The 22,739-nt window shown below is 38.1% G+C and overlaps 1 protein-coding gene across 19 annotated transcripts in view; it reads right to left on the reverse strand.

Annotated features, from left to right (window-relative positions):
* PARD3 (par-3 family cell polarity regulator) overlaps positions 1-22,739 on the reverse strand; it is a 458,092-nt gene that overhangs the window by 396,660 nt on the left and 38,693 nt on the right. For all 19 annotated transcript variants that reach the window (XM_027781621.2, XM_055804333.1, XM_027781620.2 and 16 more), the window contains exon 2: positions 9,997-10,098. In XM_027781621.2, the coding sequence (XP_027637422.1) occupies positions 9,997-10,098 (102 nt within the window). The remainder of the gene's footprint in view (positions 1-9,996; positions 10,099-22,739) is intronic.

Raw genomic sequence — 22,739 nt, forward strand, 5'->3', positions numbered from 1 at the left:
CAGCAGTGATGCTAATCTGAAAAATGTAGTGACTATCCTGCTGAGCACGCTAAAGGTGAACGGAAGGTAGTTCCCTGCACACCAAGAGGGTGTGGAAGTACACCAACAGGGTGTGGGGACGAAGCAGAAGACTTTGGGTTCAAAGCATCTTCTTAACCCCTTCCTTTCTGGGCTACTGCTAGGAAGGTACCTGAAAAGTCAGACTGGTGAAAGCTTCCCGGAAAAGACAGTGCTATTTTCTTCTCTTTGGATCTAAGTCACATGCTGAAAGAACCTTTAGCATGAGGTAGCTGCCCCATTTATTAGGAGCTCTGTTTTAACCTAATTCAAATATTCCCTTTTCTCTCCTTGTCTGAAAGACTATTCACACTACAAACTTATGAGGTACTTTTATCTACTAAGCCAACTGGAAAATAAAGTCCAAGCCTATGTATGAATCTTGTCATCCTTCCTGGGAATAACTATGAAGTTACAGCACTTCTTAAGACCCATTGGTATCACTGGATAAGAGAGTAACACTAACAAATTTTCATCCTAGTAACAGTGTGGGAATCTTATCAGAGCGCTGAGATTGCAACTTTTGTACCAGAACTATGTTTAGGTAGGAATGTTTCCTTGCATAACCTATTAGTCAAGGAACTACGAAGGTGCAGAGCCCCAAGACTTGCTGTTATTGTTTTCCTTCAAGCAAAATATATCCGAAGTGCAAAGCTGTGCATATGGGAATGTGCCTGCAAATCAAACGCTGTCAGATTTAAATCTGTGCTAAAAGACAAGGAGGAAAACTATCATTTGACAAACTTATGCCGTTGTCCAGGGTCTTTTCCAGAAACCTGTCCTTATTTTATTCATGACGCTACTTCGCATATAAAACAAGTGTGAATAATTTATACTTGCAGGATCATCCATTACTGTAATTAAGCTTTAATATGGGTCAGTCCTCTAGCGTATGAGTCTCACCACCTCTGTTAGGAAATATCTGTGAAGTTGGAACAACATTTCTTTTAAGCCCTGCCGATATCAAGGAGTAAGAGGGTAGTGTTAATGAATTCCCATAACCAACTTTTTCTGCAATTTCTTCCTTTATTGTAGGATTAATAATATACCTCTAGGACAAAGTGATATTGCTAAAATTAATGAAAAGCTATCAGAGTATCATGCATTTATTAGCCATAATGGCCTAATTCTAGACTCACTGCAGATTTTTGCGGAGATTTACAGTGTGCAGAATTACTAAGCTTCGTATTATCTACAACTAGATCTAAGCAGTGAATCTGTAATTATTACAGGACAGAGGAAAAAAAAACATTATAAATATTTTTAGTACAAAGTATCTGTTCATTGTGATGGATTTATAATACTGTAGCAGTCATCATCCATAGCCACATATTGACATTCAGTGTCACTAATATTAGACACTGTGAGACCATCATCATTTCAACACACTCTGTGGTTTTCACCAAAGTTTAAAGAGACTCTTTCTCACAAACTGAGACCCTACTTAAATTACCAGTTCCCATGATTTACAAGCATCACCTTTTTGAAGAGTAAAAATAAGCAGACAATTCATCATTATGCGTGCTTTTAAACCATGATGTCTCAAGAAAAAAATATGTCCTCTAAAACTTCTTGAAGTATCTGCAGCGTTTGACAAAAATCACAGGTATTCTAATATATCATAAAAACTGAAGTCAAGGCAAGTCTGAAAAACTTTTGCAGATGGCTACTCTTATGATATATTCTAATCATGTCTGTTTGCACCAAAAAAAAAAAAAGCAATTAAAACTAAGAATGCGCAAATAAACTTTAAAAGTCCACTAAAATGCATCTGACTATGTATCAAATACCAAGTACAATCCTGATCACTTCAATAAAAAGCACATCAGACCTAAAACAGGCCAAGAAACATAACAAGAATGATTTGAGTTAACAAAAGGATTTCCAAATAAGAAGCAGTAAATTACAAAGAAAATTTGAAAGGACAGAGGTCCTTAAAATCTTTAGAGATACAGAAGAATGTCTGGATTATATTTATTCATAGTTCCCCTAAATACAAGAACCTACAGCACTCAACAACCAATTTTTAAAACAAAACATAGTGGTTTACACATAACACGTATCCTTTCATTTACTTTGCTAATGAAAACTTCAATTTCATTTGACGCCCCAGATCTTGCACTGAAAAAGACAAAGAACATTCCTCAATGTCACCTCTGATTTTAGTCATCTACAGTTTGCTTCTTCCATCCTCTTTTCAAGGCTGAGAGTCCTGGTCCATTTAGACACTGCTGGCAGAGAAGCCTTTAATCTATACCTGCAATCAATGTCAACATTTGCTCTGTGCTTTTGCTATTTCTACAAAATATTTTTGGTTGCTTGGTTTGTGGCTGGAAGGAGTAGAGGGCTCACCACCAGCATGTACAGCACCAAGATCCCATCACCCATCCCTTCAGTACCCCCGCTGTTTCACCACAGGGACCACTCCAGCAGCTGCATGGCTGCTGGCAGCCTTGCTGCACTGAAAGGGAAGGTCTCAGCCCACTCATTTTCCCACTCTCCCTCTTTTTACTTATTTCACACCACAACCACTCCCAGCAGCAAAGTCCTCTCCCTTTCCTCCTCAGCTTGCCAGATCCTTCAGTGAACTGATAATACCCATGAAATAGCAGAGAAACATTTGGTTATTTTTGCAAGGAGGAGTCCTGTGCCATTTCAGTGAACAGATTTGCTAGAAGACAGGGTCCAAAGAGTGCCAGAGCCTGCACGAGGTAAGTGGCAGGACAGGGATGACAACATGGGGGTGAGGCAGACACAAGGGCAAGCTGCTGGAAGCCTTCTTAGATCCTACGTCTCACAGAGCTGTACCTTGCAGCATAAGCCAATGCTTCCAGAGGTCTATTACAAAACCAAAAATATAAGAGCTAGCTCAGAAGTCATTATTTTGTGCATTCAGTTAATGGAGCCTCTCTCTAAAAGCACATCACATCTGCCAAAATGATATTTCATCCACCACGTTATTCTCTACTCCCTCTGTATCACAGGATAGTTCTGCAATCCTTCATAACCAGCATTTACAGTCAACGTCTGGTTTCACACACAGTAATGGAATTTGTCACTCCAGTACTCAAATCTCCCTCCCTTTTTTCACAATTACAAATATATTGAACAATTCATGCTCTATTTTCTGTCTTCCAATCAATTATGTATCCATAAAAACCCTCCTCTTATCCTGTGGCAAGTTTGTGGGTTTTTGACTGTACTAACCCAGTCACCGTTGCTTAGGTCCGTCTTTCTGCTGAGAATATGGGCAAGTTTGTGAGGCATGATTTTCTCTTCATAACAGTGTCATAGTCTTCCCCAGAATATCATATTCATGCACGCGCCTGCTTCAGAGAACTGTTTGTACCAAATCATTCCATTTTCAGAAACTGATTTACAAATATACAAACGTCACTTCTCTCCTACCTGGGAATTCTTCATGCATTGCTACAATTACTTCAGTAATACAGGAAAGGAACTGGGATATTGCAGTTTATCCCAAAAACAAAAAATTATGAACAGAAATGTAGTCTTCACAGAGCTAGAAAAAGTAAATGATGATGAGATTAATAATTTGCAGGACAGTGCTGAAAGATTAAAAACTAAGAGCTACAGATGGGAGACAACATTCAGTTACATCTAGGATCTCTTAGTGATTGGAAAATGCACGTTTCAATTTTAATATGTTATGCTCAGTATTTCCTCACTTCCATGGGTTTTAGTTTCATCCATAAATACTGTGAAGTTATTTATTAGAAATACTACAAGCATTTTAATTCCATTATTTGACAGAAGGTAATATTTATATTTGGAGACTATTATTTCCAAATATGTCTTCATTAAATACAAGTGGGAATAAAGACCACACAAACCCTTCAGTTTTCTATTTTAAATCCATCGGCAAGACCTAAAAATCGTACTGACAGTAATAATGAGTCAATAGTGTTAATGCAAGAAAACCTAGTTAAAACAGGAGACATTGTTTGAAACTAATTTGTCAGAACTTTGATTAATATCAAATTGTCAATCTCTAAAAATGTAATTAAAATAAAAAACACTGCATAATACTAGATGACATCAAGACCTCATTGTTAAACTTTACTCTTTGAATTTTTTACCACAAAATAATCACACAAAGGGTTTCTATCCCAGTATCAATACTTTCCCAAGCTCAAGTAGTTATTTTAAGCTGTTGCAAGAAAAGAATGCCTTATGTTCAAAATGTGTTTTGCCAAGTCACTTATGAGTAACAACAAATTGTTTCAAGGTCATCCTGTTTTCCTGGGATGCAGGAAGGCAGTCACAGAACAAGAGGAGAGAAGCTGCACACTGTGGTAGAGCTAATCATAGCAGCAGTTGAAATTCAATTTGATGGGTAAGTTTTGAGTAAAAAGGAAGAAGGGCATACAAATCATGGTACTGTAAACACTACAAATCGCATTTTTTAGTAAATTTTCGGCATTTTTAGGTTTTGCTGTCAATTTGCTGCACTGGACGTAGATGTTCTTTCATTCACTCCAGGTTTTTTAATCTGTTAATGGCAGAAATAAGCTGCAGAGGTACAAGAAAAAGTTTCTGTTGTTCTCTACTCATTTTTAAGGGTTAAATTCTTATGTTGCAGAGTCAAAGAGAATTCAAATTTAAATTCTGCTGTAAATTTGCTTAAGAAGCAGAGGCACCCAAATTTAGAACAAACAACACTACTTTTGAATATTCTGATTATGTGCTGATGGAAATCTAAAGATAACACAAGTTTATCTGTGCAACTTTCATCAACTTCAAAAGCTCTTTAACATTTTGGAGAGAATGAACAGACACAGGGTTACCAGAATCTTATTCTTTTTACCAGCACCACGTTGTCACTGTCTACCCAGAATTTACTACAGATAACTGTCCCTAAAGGTAAAGTGACAGGACCAACATCAGTAGCAGTGAGATACTGTAATCACAGTTCTCCAGTCCCTAGCTAGCCTTTAACCTTAACATCATAATGCATTTTCTCAAAATAGAGCTTATTTTTGTGTTGGTTTCAAGTTAACATTTGTTACAAACAAAATACAGTCATCCTTTCCAAACCCACATTTTGTGTATCACATGCCTCCCTAACTCAACAGCGCTTTCCAAGAGGAAGTAAACAAAACAACAGTACTATTTAGAATTGACCATCTGTTTAACACAAAAACCAAAAGTTCATTTCCTTTCCACTACACTGGGAAAAGCTCCTAATATGCCTTCATATTATGTGAAGGAGCTGCTCAAAGACTTTCTCCCATCACACTAGGAGCAAGTGGGCACTAAATTTATAATAGTATTAAGTCTCCATAGGTCTCTGAAAGCAGATGCAAATGAAGTGCAATTGATTACAGTGAATTTCAGCAGCAATTTGATTACTCAACGTAGTCAATTAACTCTATTAATGTTTACAAACTCCATTTCAGCACAGGTCTAGGAAATTAATCTCCATCCCATTCTCACCAACAGTATTGCACTCAAAACAGCAACTTCTTGTGTCTTTCTAGGAGGCTCAAAGGTACGTCTAAACAGCAGTAAGCACCAACATCACCTTGATCTTACAGTGAGCTAGGCCATACACTGCCACGACACACAGACACTGTGGCAAGCATGAAACTTTGCTCCAGACAGTACCAAACCATATCCCTCTGTTGTTTTTTTTTTAATCTCTGCACTCAGCGAGCACAAGTATAAATGATGCAGGGTCAAGAGCTGATTGAATATTTGAAAACAGTAAGTCTATCAAAGAAAGCCCATTCCTTGGTTTAGTGAAATAAACCCAGGCTGCAGTTCTAAGCATACACCAAAATACAGTGGTTGTTTTTGAGAAGTGTTGAATTTATAAGCACAGTGATGGAAATTATAAACTGCTGATGCTTTCACATTTACAGGTTGCTAATCCCAAGCTATCAGAAACCTAATACATTTGGACAAATGAATTTATGAATAACTGACATTAGGTTCATACCCAATGTTGTTTCAAACTAGCCCTACTTGCCCAGCTGCTCACCAAAAACAGTGGCTGTCAATAATAGATCCTTGTTGTTCTCTTGGTAAGGAAAGCCTCTGATTTTTCAGAAATGTAGTTACACCAAACACAGATTTTGATCTCCAAAGCTTTTCACTAAGCAACAGCCCGAGCATTACTATGCAGGAAAAAATTAAATATAATTGCACATAGAATTATTTTTTTTAGTTGTGCAAAATACAAGTGACTATTTCAGTGGAAATTCAACTGGGAGTACATACTTATACCTTTAAACAGGAGATTACACAACAATTTCCTAAGTATTTTTTTCCATGGATAAACAAGGGCCTAATAAGATCCTTAATAAGTACTTTCATATCACACTTGAAGTATGAGGATCTCTGAAGTGTCTATGTGCCTCAGCCTGCCAGGAGAAACCATGGTTAAGGATGGTTGGGGTATTTATTTTCTTTTTCTTCAGTTGGTTGGAGGTTTTTTGCTGTTGAGAATATCTGCCTACTAAGAGCTGAACTGAGGTCATCAAGTATTTATCATCAAGCTGGAAACGTGTCAAGTTGACATATGTTTTTTGAGAGCCTTCAAACAAAAGGCTACTTTTACAAGTAACCGAAATACAAACCAAACTGTTTGCTAACCTATCCGTAAAGTATTGTTCTAATCACTAAATGCACAAGAAACCTATATTTTTAAAATAATGAAAATAGGTTATGCAGTTGACTAAAAGCAAGTTAATGGGAGTTACTTCTTTATTTCTGGAAAAGATGTATCGGCTATTCATCTGCCCAAACTTTTCAAGGAGCTTCCTCAAACAGCACCATACATGATCATACTTAGGACTGGAATGGATGCCACTAGTTGAAAACAGATTCTTGTTTCTTGTGGCCAAATATTTTTCAAAACCAACAAAAACAAGACAATCCATTTGCATTCATGTATACAAAGACAGATAAATATAAAAAACACTGATGTATTTCCACTGAAAAATATCTTTCCATAATAAAACCTACAAAGAATTTGCACTGCAATCAATCACAAAAAAAGTTTTCCAAGAAAAAAAAATATCCAAATGAGCATTTACTAGTTTTTAATACTATTACTCCCATTAACTGCATTAACCAAGTTTTCATCAGCAACTTCATGTGTAGTGATATTGTGTAATATAAATGTCAAAGTTGCATGCCAGCTAAATTAGAATTCATTATACACTTTCTGAATGATCTACGTCAAAGAGCTTAAGAAAAGCTGTTTCAGAAAGGAACAAACAGCTTAGGAAAATCAAATTTTCCATGTAGTTTATGTTTTTCTCCTTTTTTTAAGGGGGAACAACATTGAACTTCACAAATTATTCCAGACAGCAACTGGAATCCATTCTGTTTTAGTAAGTGACAAGAGATTACCAAAATATAGGGACAGAAGAAGCTAAATTAAGTCACTCTACCATGCTGCATGTGAAGGACACCATCAAAGATACTTCTCTTATTCCATTCCGAACAGCTGCTGTCTCTCAGGGTCTTTGTATTTGTTACAGGATAGAACATTTTCTCCATGGAGACAGTAGAATAGGAGTAAATGTATTCTTTAATTACTTAGAGTTTTATTTTACTAATATAGTTGACTATATAAAGCAATAACTCCATCAAAAGGACAAGCTGGTCCTTAGCTGCTTCACATTCTGTGTCATGCTTATGTGAAATGTACAAACAATTATAGCATAAAACCAACATTAATAAGACAAAACTTATGTATATCACCATGAGAATGATCCTTCTATCTAGAGAACCAGAAGACAAACTGATTTTCAAAAGTACAGATGATAGGTAGTAATCAGCACAACAAACTTGTCTTCAAGAACTTCCTTGTGAAAATGAACACAGTTATTAGTGTTCAGTTTTGCAATATCCTGGATATTTTTGTGTGTTCCCCTCCCCCCCCTAAAAAGAAAAGATACAGTGTCATGTTTAATTTTGAGCATAACTAATCCTACAGACTTCAGTAACAATTTAATTAAGTGTTTAGACATCATCTGTTTAAATGTTTTTAAAAGATATGCTGATGTGTGTATATATATAAAACCTCATTAAATGGAGATTTATTCAGAACCTTGCATTAATGAGACCTATATCAGGTCTATATTCTGTTAACACAAAACTAGTTAATACACTTGCTACAGAGGAAGCATAGAGTGCAGAGCTAACAACCCAAATCTAAAGGGAACCAGGAAGGTCAGCTGTAAAATATAAGATGGGAAACTGAAAAACAATGACTAATGACTGAAATGTTCGAAAAGAATCAAACCTGCAGGTCAAGTGAGAATGATTAATTCAAGGATATAAACCAGTACAGCACAGCATATTTATACTGCACCTTCACAAACAATGCTACAAGGTCCTACAAAAAAATGAAATCTAATTGTTAAGTGCTATCAGTAGAGACGTGCCAGATTCACAGAATCAGAGGATATGAGCTTGGCAAATGCAAAAATAAATACTACTAATTACTAGGTATCTTGTCCATCTATGTACAAAAACAATATTGTAATAATGGCTTTGCCTGTTTCAGTTCCAGTCAGAGTTTTTCAACTATTAGTCATGCACATAAAAACACCCACAGAGTTTCACTGTGAGGAATTACCCCACTAGAAGGTGGCAAGGCAAGGTAACAGCAAAGAATGAAGTCTTGAAGTCACCAGAATTCAAACTTCTTCTGAAGGGAGGAGCACATGAGGAGCTAAAAAGTGCATGATTCAAGTAACCTTAAAAAAAAAAAACACATATATATACACACATATATATGTGTGTGTATATGTATACAGTGACAACTTGCACCTGCCTCCTTGAGTCCTGTAAGTAAAAGTTAAACTAATCATGCAGCCGAGCACTTCAATACGAGATAACTAACTAGAGGTTTTAATTAGCTTTGCGTGAAATCTTAGCTGGGCACTATTTTTATGGAAGAAATTCCTGAAAACTCAGCACTGTTACTCTATACAACTTGAGTAATCCAAACATTTCAGACAGCGAGGAGTCTCCATGTCCCAAGACTCCTCACATTATTTTTCTTTATAAAGCCCTGGTTGAAATAACTGTGTCAAATTTTGTCACAAGAAATAACTGTGGGCAAAGTATTTATTTCTGAAAAATTAGCCTAAGAGTCATCATTTGGCCAGTTTTCAAGGAGCCTTCAGAATGCCTGTTGCTTCCAACAGAGGCAATTAGGATCTTGTCTGTGAAGGAGCAGGGTCCTGAAATACATTTCCAGACTGAAGTCTGTGTCAGGCTCAGACACCCTCAAGAGCTTCAGCAAACATGTGGCTTTGCAGAAAAAAGTGGTGTATTTACATATGACTTTACAGTCTGCCACAAAATTTCTTACCTACCCTGTTTGAACATGTAATTCAAAGACACAAATATCTATAACCTCATCCTAACAGTCAATAACCAAAAACCTCTTAACTGACTGCAATCTAAATCTCTACTTAATAAAGCGCAAAAGCACTCAAGACCCAGCAGTGTATAATTATTTTCTCAAGTTCTGTGTAACTAGCAGTTCCTCCCCAAAAGATTTCTGAAAAACAATCCACCAACCCTTCACTTTAAGAACAGCATGGTTTCTTGCAAATATCCAACTGGTAACATTTTTGCATGGTAACATGACATTTTTTTGCAGTATTGTTCCACTGCATTAAGGTGGTTTTCTTTTATTTTTGCAGCCGCCTTTTCTTTCTTGACCTTTTAAAGAACCAAAGGATGGAAACCCCATGATTTCAATAAAAGATTTCCTGTACGTTTTGAAAAACATAAGAGGAACAGACTTCTCACATCTATCAAGCAAGCTATATAAAAAACCTGAAAACCTCTGTACTGACTCCCACTTTTGGACACATGCAGGAAACACGGAACACTGATATACTGACATGCAGTGTGCGCTGAGCCGCTTTCATAGCTATTTGTACTTACACGGTCTTTGTCATCGGCTACATCACAAAGAATGTCATCGAGATCTAAGATCCCACCATCCCCGTGTTCCAGTCTATGTACTTGTATCCAGTAGTTTGGATCCTGCATAAAAGGACAAGAAAATAGTATCAGGTATCGCATATGAACAGAATATTCCACCATACAGTTAACATCACAGTCCTACAAATGCTCGAAGTTAAAACATCCATTTAGGTCATATTTCTGTAAACAAATGGAAATTGAGACGCAAAGCCAAAGTTCTTTTTTTTAAATTGCCCTAGATTAGATAGATACTCTTTCCACTTTTATCAGTTCTGCATGAGTCACAGTTCCATCACCGACACATAGGGAGGGGAACAGCATTCCCAGTGTTACTGAATATATGCACTACATAAAAGAGGAACACATCATCCTCAAAATAAACTATCTCAGACAGTGGTCAACATGCACAAAACATTACAGAACAGCCATAAATGTGTTGGTTTGGGGTTTTTTTACAGGACAGCTATAAAAGGTACAAACAATATTTAAATGGTATCAAAGGGCTTTGTACCTATGCTTTGGTAGAGTTGGTAGATGGGATATATACATCTTAAAAGAGCACTTTCCACATTTTAATTAAAAATAGATACATACACACACATGCATGCAAACACATACATATGCATACATATATGTGTGGGTTTGTGTATATGCATGTGTCTACCAGTAACTGGGAAGACTGGCTTTATAGTTTTTATTATAACTTTTGCTGCAAAACAAAACCATAAGGAGTAAGGTGGTGTGCACAAAGTGTCTTCTACATATTGCTACATAACCTGAGTGGTGTTTAGTACTTAACGTGCTATTCTTAAAAGGTTTGTTTTCCAACAGGGAAAAGTTGCACTGTAAACACACAACCTGAACATGATACATAATCTTTTCTTGCTTCTAAAATACTCCCCCGTTAACAGTGCCAGTGCCCTGGGGTTTTACGCATCTAGCAGTAAGAGAACTTCCTTGCTTTTCATCCAGCAGGCAAGACTGCAGAAAGTGACTAATGTGAAGACTTTAGAACTTGCAACATCTTGTACAGTTCCTAACTTTCTAAAAATAGCAATTAGCATCACAATCTTTTCAGGTATCAGTGTCTAGAAGTCAAAAAAAGAAAAAAAAAACACACCAAAACCAAACCAAAACCCACACTTGAACAAACAAAAAAAACCAAAACTCACCCAAACTAAAATGAAACCAAAAAACACTTTGAAAAAAACCCTTCCACCCTTAAAGAACTTGAAAACTATTTGATTTCTTAAAGGATAGAATAGAACAAGAAACGGGACAGCCAGAATTTCTCTAAATCCATATGTGTTTTTAAATCTTGACAGGACATGCTGCATGAAGAAGCATTAAGGAATATTCATTTTGGGTTTAATATCCCAGAACTCTGTTTATTTGCATGTGATATATATGCATAGGTCAAAGATTTCAGAGAAAATTGATAACCATGAAACTTACTTCATTGTTTGTGTAAGTATATCCACCCTAAGTACTGCAGTAAATAATCATCATCATCAGATGTTCGTATTTCAGAATTGCATTTTACAGTCATTAGGCTAGTCATTTCAGAAGTTAAATTACAGATTTTTTCCTCTAATTTCTCTAAGTATTAAATATCATCACCTTACTTTTTTCTAAGCAAGTATTTATTATACAATTAACTGATTTTCCTAGTATATGGCTTTTCCCCAAACAACACTTACTATTGCAGCACATTACAGAATATAATTCAGCATTCATTTTTCAATGTAAAAATTCAGCATTAATTAAGAATAGGCCTACGTTCTTCACATTGTCATGCATACAGAGGTGCACATATAGCTACATAATACAAAAATTTACTTTGTAAAAAAAGGTATGTAATGTAAATACTAGGATAAACTTTTTTTAAGTTTGTAGGTGTTAGTGGAGTATTCAGACACAGCTGGGAAAAGCCTTTTGCACACAGAAGAAATCCTTCAAAGTTCCTTAATTCTAAACAAATTCTAAAGATATGTCCACTGAAGAGGTTGAGGTGTCTTTCTAAACTCTGTTCTCATGCTAAAAGGAAAGAGAATCCTTCCTCATCTTTCAGCCCATTACAAAAGTCTCCTGTCTCTCATACCTACACCAGAGACTGAAACACAGTTGGGAAGACCTAGGGTTTGAACACACAACAAAACTGACACACTGGGAAGCATCTTGCATTCCTAAAGGACTTGATTCAGGTTTCCTCTGCTAATTTTTCCATCTCAAATCCAAGTCAGAATTGAACCATAAGCCAGGTTTCACTGCAAAATCAGAAATGGAAAACCTAGTTCAGGCTTTAGGAGAGTTCTGTTCCCTCATATGTCACACACTTCACCATTTTTGTTTGCATCACATCCTCTTCTTACTGAAGAATGGAAACCTTAAAAACAGAGAACTGCAATGTTGGCTCACTGACTGGACTACATCCACCAAAATAAACAGCACACAAATTGAAACTACAATTTCAGAATTCCTTATCCTCGTATTTTGCTTCCTACCAGAAGTATTTCCCACCTCCAAGGCAAACATAAGAAAACACACACGGTTATAGAATCAATAGTAGAAACACCCACTTCTAAAGCATTGTTGTGCTATTTCAGCATGGACAATCTACATTAAAAATAGCTTTGATATATAAGCTGCATCACTTTTGCTAATTAGTTCCTTTAAAAGTTTCTTGATATTGCATAAGAAGTTTTAGATAGACTTCATTTTTCCTACATCACCTGTTTGTTGTGCCATAGCCTGAACTGCTCTGGTCGCTCTTCCTGTCAGACAAGGTCCTGATACAAAACAATATGTTAGCAAGACTAGACAAGAAATATATAAAACTAGTTTGGCAAGAATTTACTCTGGCAGGATTTGGTAAGTAAATATGAAATAACAATGAAACTTTTCATTAAAGCCCTCTCCAAACTTCACAGAGCAGTCCTTCTCTTGAGGCCTTTTTACCCTGTTAAAGGTTTCACATAAATCAAGGATTTAGTGGGGGAAGGCTTGGGAGGGGTGAGGCCGGGGGAGGGGGGAAGTACTCACATTGGTTACATTGTATTAAAAAAAAAAAAAAAAAAAAAAAAGAAAAAAAAAGTGAATTTACCATGTTAAGAAAACCCAGTTATTTATGGTTCCAGATTGTAACAACTAATTCTATGTATTAACCAACCAAACAATATACATAGAAACACCCAATCTGCATAAATGTTCACATTTAAATTCCTATTCTGTGTTCCTTCTACAATGAATATATGTTGTATAAATACGAGTCAGTTTGTATGCTCTGTTTGCCAAATACAAAAGAAACTGAACCCAAATTACCACTGATTTGAATTCAAGTACTACCACATCGACGTTACAAAGGTATCTGTATTCACAGCTTGGTCAAGCTGTATTTCTCGATCGAAGCCAGTAAACAGACACTCATGATTGCCTATGCAATGGCAGCAATACAGTCTTCAAGCATTTTCTGGAGCAGTCAAAAATACTGTTTTGGCTTAGACCAGTTACTGAGTCATAAAGTGGAAATTGGCAATTACCAAAGTTTACTGGAGTTTACACAACTTCATCTGCAGGATAACTGGTCCAATCACCCCTTCAGGACACCCAAAACACCTCTGGGGGTCACCCTCTCTGGGTGGCAGCGCAGCGCTCCCAAGTGAGATCTCAGGAAGGAGGAACTGGTTCCAACACTCCCCCACAGAGAGATGACCTGCTCAGGCCATGTGCAACAGGGTGCTTACAGCAATGAAAAAGAAAATGTCTTCTAGTTATAAAACAAGAAAAATGCAAACTATATTGAGTCTACAAAAGTCAGTTTGTATAAAGATGAAAAAAAATTACTCAGAAGCTTTTCAAGAAACCTGCTTCAGAGCTGTTCTCGTTTAAGAAAGCATCCCAGAAGCAGACGCTTTAGTGTTGTTTCAAAACTGAATTTGTATATTACAATTAGATTTCCACAGTTTGCCAACAAAACAAAGCCACACTTACATTCTCTCACTGTTATGATTGTGTAAACGGGTAGTGCACTCTCCAGATCTGTAATACATTTAGAGATATAAAAACATGCTTTGATAGAAAACTCATTAGCTACACTGCTCCACCAATGTGTAAATTAGCAATGTGCAATTATTTTTTAAAAGCTGTATAGATGCCTTTGTCACTAGTTCATGCAGAAGAACTAGCAAGTTCACTTCATTGAATGAAAGGACAGAAGTAATGCTAAACCTGATTTATAATATCTCCATTTAAATATTGCATCACTCAGCTCAAGTCTAAGCAAGTCAGATCTCCCGTTTCCTGTGTACACCCATTTAACTATTCTACTTGACTATGATTATAAAGGTACTTACAATTTAAACTCATGAGCACTACGTTTTCTGCTCCAAAGACCTCTATAATGGAAGATAAATGTTTGCTAAGTGAACATCAGCACTGAGAGTGGAAGCAAGAGCACACTACCAAGGCAGTAAAAATGCAGCCATTCAATATTCTGTTTATTCCATACAACATGACATCTCAACAGCACAAAGGAAAAACTGAGAAAACCATTTAGTCTAAATAATATCATTCAGTATTCTGTAGCTAACAATTTTATGTTTCCACATAATGAAAACAAGGACCATATGTGGAAAACAATATCTAGAAAATGGAATGGGTTCTGCAGTGGGTTCTTATTAATGGCATAGAAAGATTTCTAGTTCCTTTAGATCTAAATAAGTGTACTGCTTTTTGCAAACGTACCCTTTCCAAAAACGTATAGAAGCCTTTAACATAAAAAGCTACAATAAATAAGATTATTCTTTGAAATATTTTGTCCACATCATACCAGAAGAGCCACCACAAACTTCTTAGAAGTAGCCATGTATGTAACAGAAAGAAGAAAATTGGGCTCCTAAAAAGCCCAACTTACAATTCTTAGTATTTATAAATTATGCCCACTTCTATGATTTAATCTCACCTGCCCACCAGGAGGATGTCCCGAAGCATCAAAAGACTACTTTATGAGTATGGCTGCAATTACATAGTTGGGGGTGGGATGTGAGGGGATAATTTCTTGTTTGGTTTGAAGCCCATCCAGAGAGCACTACTAGGGGAGGACAACAAGCCCATCCCAACTCGAGTTTCCCAACTGCAGCTTTCACTGGGGTGCAGACCAACTGTAGTTGTCACTACAATTTATTACACATCTTGAAATCAAGTAATCCAGTTTAAAACACCTATATTTTCTAATCTGGTCAGGCCAGGAAAGTATTTCTTGCCACAGAGCAGTGTCTGGGGAAACAGACTGACTTTGCCAAGCTGAGCTCACCAAGGCTCTGTGCCTATCAGAGATCATCCTTCTAAAACTGAAATGATTTAAATTTAGATATCATTTATGGCTTTTTGCTTTAAGATCATTTTCAGTACACAGATCCTTAATGATTTTTAAAAAACACTGTCAGCTGGAGAGTCATGCACAGCTACTTCAGTGTAACTCTCAAAAGAAAATGGACTTGCCACCAGGACGAGTGAAAGTGCAGAAGCAGATCCAAGTGTGTCAATGTAACTTCTCATTTATAAATGAGGAGATAAAAGGAAAAGTAAGTATATGATTTCAGTTTCTGCTTAAAATCATCTTTAATCTAAGACGACACGGCCACGTATGTGGCTATGTTCACTGTTTTGAGTCCTCTGAGAACAGATAAAGCCTTTGTGGCAAAAGAGTACACACAGATCAAAACCAACTAAATCATCAGGCTGGGGTGTGTACTGGACTTGTCTGTTCAGCAGCGTATGGCACTTGGGCGTGTTAACATAGTCTGAAAGGAAAATAATGGTTAATAAAAAAGGAATATATCTGACAATTTGCCAGTGAATTAATTCATTTCCCTGTCTAGCTCTGTGCTGCAGGAGGGAACCGTCAAAACAAGCAGTTAGGTGCCAAAGGAAAGCCATGAATGCTCGCAGTGTCAGCTGGATTCCAGTTACGTTCCACAGCCCGATAAGCTGGCAAGAACAAGTCCCCGGGTTTGAATTGCATCTTCTTCCAGTCACCTGTCTCTTTGAATTTCAGCCACAAAGACCTGCTGCATTACACACGACAGCAGCAATGAGAAAATCAGCTTCAACGACGATTGCACTCTCTAAAGTATTGATGCTGCATCACAGACGGTTGGCAGTAACAATACAGCATAAGTACATTCACCATCTCTGCAAGGGCACAGGCTGGCAAAATACTTAACATTAACGAAAGTAGCTCCATAGCACTCAGAAAGCAACTGATACCTGTAACAACTCTTAGGTTACCAGGTGATGAGTTCACGGGACAATTACCTTTTCCATTTGTGACCACATTCAATCTGCAATCACTCCCCTATACCAATTGTACAGCACATTTACTCCACCTTTCCCTGTGTCCCATGAAGTTAAGAAAAACAGGGCTATAGAAGACTACAGAAAACAGCCAAACTCTGTACAGTACAAAATAAGCTGTAAAACTGCTCTTTGTTCTGGGGGTGTACCAAACTAACATTAATTTCTTGGAATTTTGTATTGCTGAGAAATAGGGATACACACACAGAACGGTTATAAATCGTGCCATTAGCAGCAGGTTTGGTCAGGGATTCAACTTTTTCAAAAATACAAGTGTATATAAAGTGTATATACACACCAGGAGGTATACACTGAACCCAGATACAAAAGTTATGAAAAAAGAGAAAAATATTGAAGTCTGCTCACTGAAGCATCTTGTTCCACTTTTACACTCATCAATGCTTTCCCAGCCTCACTAAAAAGGGCTTTAACTTACCAGAAATCCATGAAAGACAAAATCTGAACATCTGGCCAATATCACTCTAAGACACCAAAATGTCAGAAAGGGTGTTAACAAAGTAAAAAAAAAAAAAAAAAAAAAAGTTAGGTTTTACATGCATCCTGCATGTTCATTTTCAACAAAAAATTGATCACATTATCACTTTCAGTACTCACCATATTAGTCTGACAGCCAAAAAACTGAGCCAATTAGTCATTCACTTCAGCAATTAAACGTCTCCTAAAACCCACTACATTGAAATAATACAGTCAGTAAATCACTGGAACACTACCACATATGAAATTGTGACGCGTTACTGCTGGAGCACAAAAAAAAAGTCTCAAGGAACTACCGGATCTTGCTTTAAACAGGAAAAGGCTGGTATTAAAAATGGTAAATTTACTTTGGCTGTTAGCCATCACACCATTTGCGTAAGCCTTCAAATATATATATGTGTGTGTGTGTGTGTGTGTGTTTGTGTATATATATATATACACATAAATGAATCTCTTACTCTTCTGAAAAGAAATGGTGATTTCCTAAATCTGTAAGGAAAGTAGTCTGAGATCTACTCTAGAGTTACCCTTCCTGTTTTCCCACCCAACAATTTTCCAGACAAAATATTGTGTCTTAGGATATGCAAATTCTTCCTACTAATGCATTACCTCCATGCATCACGGAAGTCTGGATTTTTTATTTTTTTTTTAACTCACCCACTTTATCTAGAAGCAATCTCTACCAATCCATGAGAAATCTATCACTAATTATCTTATATCACTAAATCAACTTTCCTATGTGCTGCATATTTCAGATATCCATTAAATATCACATCATCTCCATGTGCCCCAGTAACCAAAAAGCACAGACTAATTCAGATTGGAAGGGACCTCATGACATTCCAGAACTGCTCCTGCTGAGCAGAGGGGCATGATCCCTTCCCCCGCCGCCCAGCCATGCCCTGCTGACCCAGCGCAGGGCGCTGCCTGCCACCAGCATGCAGGGCTGGCTCCTGCCACCAGCCCCACAGCAACTCCAGCCACAGCTCCAGCCTGGGTCACTGCACTGGACTCCTCCTTCCTCAGTGCAGGACTGGGCATCATTTAGGTTGGAAAAGACCTTTGAGATCAAATCCAACCATTAACATAGCTACGCTGCCAAGTCCACCACTAAACCATGTCCCTGAGTGCTACATCTACATATCTTTTAAATACCTCCAGGGATGGTGAGTCAACCACATCCCTGGGAAGCCTGTTCCAATGCCTGACAACCCTTTCTGTGAAGAATTTTTCCTAATATGCAATCTAAACCTCCCCTGGCACAACTTTCACATACTACTTGGGAGAAGAGACCGACCCCACCTGCCTACAGCCTCCTGTCAGGGAGTTGTAGGGAGTGGTAAGGTTCCCCCGAGCCTCCTCTTCTCCAGACCAAACCACCCCAGTTCCCTCAGCTGCTCCTCATCAGACTTGTGCCCCAGACCCTTCACCAGCTCCGTTGCCCATCTCTGGACACGCTCCAGCCCCTCTGCGTCCCTCCTGCAGTGAGGGGCCCAGAACTGAACACAGTATGGAGGTGCGGCCTCACCAGTGCCCAGTGCAGGGGGACGATCGCTGCCCTTGTTCCGTTGGGCACGCTGTTTCAGATACAGGCCAGGATGCTGTTGGCCTTCTTGGCCACCTGGGCACACTGATGGCTCATGTTCAGCCGGATGCTGACCAGCATCCCCAGGTCCTGGGGTTCCGGCTGCATTTCACATGGCTCCCGGAAGCCTAGTCCAAAAATATTGCACTGAAAACATCGTTCATCGTCAAAACTAATGACTTAGTGACATTTCTTCACAGCACACAGCTCTCTAACCACTAGGAGGTGCCACCACCAAAGGGCAGGTCCAGGCTCCTGAGCAATTTGCCGATGCCTGGACTCTGCTGTTAGCATCAAGTCAGGCACCCACAGAAAAGAAGTTATTTCGTGCTGCCACTAGGATGCATGTGGCAACCAACCTTGAGAATTAATAAATGAAGAATAAAGCTTTACATCTGGCTATGAAAGGTGAACACATTTTCACCATGACTACTGATTCTTTATGCTGTGCACAATTATTTTCTGTTTGTTGCGGGAGGAATTAAATATTTGAGAAAGATATACTGAGTGGAGTGACATTGTATCTCTGAGCTCCCTCATGTCCATGCTGTGAGCACTGAATAACACTGTCCTGCCCAAACTGCAAAATAAAACTTTCACATGGGATTTATTCCTCTGTAGGAAAATAGTAAACATCCATCCAAGCACTGTCACAAACTCCACAAGTAAGGTATGAAAAAAATGCACTTTTCAGATTATTTTGCTGTAACAGATCTTATTCCACAATCTGCATTAAAATACAACCAATAATGCAACAAAACCAGTTCATCAATTACAATTTGTAATTATTATTATTATTATTAACTCCAGGTGACAGATATGAATTAATGAAGCTCATGAATATATAGTGAAAGGTACTGAGTATAATGGTGCACAATCATCTATGCAGGGAGATTAAAATTTAGGCAACAACTCTGAAGAAATGCAGAACGTCTTTGCATTGCAGCTTGACAAATGAACCATGGGTGAATTTGATGAAAGAGAGAAGCGTTTTCTGTTCCTTCCAAAAGCTTATCTCTTTACCTCCATCCATCATTACAGCACTGCTTGGATTTAAGCTTTCAAGGTTTTTTTCAGCCATTATGTTAGCTCTTCAAATTCAGTACTAGATTTGGATTGGAATAATGGATTTTACTGGAATAACCATCCACATATGTATGTCTGCACATACATATATATTGTAGGCTGACACGTATGATTGATCTATGTTGATTAAAGAAGAAATAAGTGAGTCTGATAAAGCATTTCAAGGTAAGACTTAGGACAGCAGAAGTATAGTTGTCTACCCTAGTGACATCCAGCATGAGATGAAGAAATTAATTTATTTCAGAAATGTACTGGAAATAAGATTTCCATTTGGGGCCATTAATATCAAGCACCATCAAAGATGGAAACAACCAGTTTTGATATATGCTCCCAAGCAGGCAAAGTCTGTTAATCATGTACTATCTGAACTCTAAACAACTATTAATATATAGAGTTGCAAAAACATTATTATATACAGTGTCTCACATTTCCAACATGCTGTAAATTACAAAGAAAAAATACAAAATGCCTCTCCTTTCTGATGACTGCATTATTCCTTTAGGAGTTTCTAAGTCAAGGATTGGTGGGCAGGACTTTGCAATATAAACAGCTTCACTGAACCACGCGGAAGGAACGCACAAGTTATTTGAATCACAGGCAAGTTTATCTTTATTTAGGTTAGTTATGATATCTTATGTTTTTGATAGGATTTAGAGTCTTAGCATCCCAGGAGCCTTACTCTCCCCTGCCACCTCGTCAGCCATGCACAGGGGCACCCATGAGCTCTCCCTACCCCCTCCACAATTCCTTTAAGTGGGGGTACATGTCAGAGGAGATCCCCCATGCTCCCTGCACCACACCACAGCAGCACACATGAGCAGCAGGTTGCTTGGGCACCACCTGCTGCCTACATAGTAATTCCCTGTCCCGTTTCAAGAAGCATTGCATCTGTTGCATCAAGCTGGTATATGGCACAAATAAAGTGGCAAACGTGCCGAAAAACACCTACAGATCAACACTGGGTCCTAGAACCCAGAAGAGATATGAGGAGCATTTCTACTGATTTGTGTTGTAGGAAAATCCTGCTAATAGTGAGTGGGGGACTGAAAGGTTCAGGAGTTTCCACTGTGCCCTATAAAACTGTTCCCAGGACTACAAGTATATTCCTTTCATTTTTTTTCTCCACATCTGTGTCTGCATTTTAGCTCATACAAAAAGCTTTCCACATTGCCTAAACAGGCTGACATGAGACCAGAGGAACCCTGCACACCACCAATCTCACCCGTAAGGATCAGGCACCTGTGGAACATACATAACTTTGTTTAACATACGCCTCTGCACACACACAGAGGTGCCTCTGGGTCAAACTCACCAAGGAAAATTGGTTTCCAGTTAGCATCTGCAAAAGCAATGTGGAAATAATCATAGTAGCGTGTTAATTTCTCTGTTACATACTTTTCAAGATATTTTAACCAAAACAGGCCTTATCTTCATCTCTGGGGAACCATTTTTAGCAACAATATTTAGCTATTATTTTTCCAAACTGCCCAACCTTTTTGAAGCAGTATAATTTCAATACCTTCTTGTGGTACTGATTTAAGCATGTAGTCACTCATTTCTAAACAAGCCCAGGGTTTTTCTGAAATTTTAAGAACAATCACTATATAAACTCAACTACTATAATCATGATTATTTTACAAGGTTAAATAAAAAACAGATCTGTTGATCTCTTTGGATTCAGGGTTCTGATTGCTGCTAATCCAGAGCAGGAACTGTAACGCAGCACTTCACATTATGGTGCTTTAAAACCCGAGTCCTAAAAATCGCAGTCTCAAGAATTATTTGTTTTGTTTTCAAATGTATTCATAACTTCTAAAGATAAAGACGTTTTTTAAAAAATAGATCCTGAGGTAACCTTAGGTTTGCCATGGCTATACTCCTACTGTCTGACCATGCTGCAAGGCCATGTTTAAGATTAAATGCAGTTAGCACCATAGCAGGCTAGATACCTGACCAGGAAAATACAGAATTAACGCTGAGTGCTACCAACTCCACATTTTACCTCTCTTGCTATTTCAGTTTACAACCATGTTTTGTTCAGAGGTCATCAGTTACAGTTCCTCATTGTAAATCTGCAATAATCCTCCTTTTCAAATCAGTAAGTAAGCTCAGGTCTGGTCTAGGCTTGAGGTTAGCCCCACCTTAACCAGAACAAACCAGAACCCCACTCCCACACTTTTGGGTAGTGATGAGAGCCCATAACAGGAAAATCTTAACTCCTCTCCTTGCCCTGAACCCTCTCCTTCCCAGTGACTCTCTTCATTTCCAAACTCCTCCCGCAATCTCATTTCCAGTTTCGGACTTTGGTATAAATACCAATAATCACCTGTCCCCCATGGCTGACAGGTACACTGCAACCTTCCCTCTTCCTCTGGCTTCTCGAAACCCACTCTTCTCCATTACCCACTTTTACTTATGGCTCATCATCACTTCCATACCTGGCCAGCAGGGGAAACAGAAAGCATTTCCAAAATGTTAAAGCAAACACAGATAACTATTGGGAAAAAATTATTTAAGAGCACACCTCTTCCATTTACAACACCAGTATTCCTTCCAAACTGACACTGCAATACCCTCACAGACCTAGCTGCATTAGTGCCCATCAACATAAGCTAAGCTTGCCAAGGTAAGCCCTGAAAATAAATCCACTAATGCAGGAGGACAGGGGTTAGCATTGAAAACCTCCTTTCACTTCCTTAGTTATCTTCTCCCTTGTCACCTCCAGCGACAGCGAGCAGCTAACAGCAAGCAGTACACTGAACTCTAACCCATTACACATCTTTCAAAATTGCTTAAATCTCAAACAGCATGTCTGCACTCGTCAAAATTAAAGCAGAAGACTTTATTAAGAGAGAAGCAAAACCAGCTAGTCTTCCTGACCAGAAAAGAAAGCAACAAAAAATAACCATGAAAACCAGTGAAGCAATGCCAAGCCCTGTTTTGAACAAAAGATAAACCTTCAAGTCTTCTCAACTGAGCTTTGGGTATATCGTATAGCAAATTGTAAAAACTGCCTAATTTTTCAAGCTCCGGCCACCGCAGTTTGTATCTCCAGAGGTTTTGATTCATGTAAGAATGATATGACACTTCAGTGTTCTCAGACACAACTTACAATGTGGTCTAAACTAGAAATTCCCATCTTCGTAACAAAGTCAACCTTGGCAGAAGATACAGAGAAATT

Source organism: Falco peregrinus, chromosome 5 (genome assembly GCF_023634155.1).
Source record: "Falco peregrinus isolate bFalPer1 chromosome 5, bFalPer1.pri, whole genome shotgun sequence".
NCBI lineage: Eukaryota > Metazoa > Chordata > Aves > Falconiformes > Falconidae > Falco > Falco peregrinus.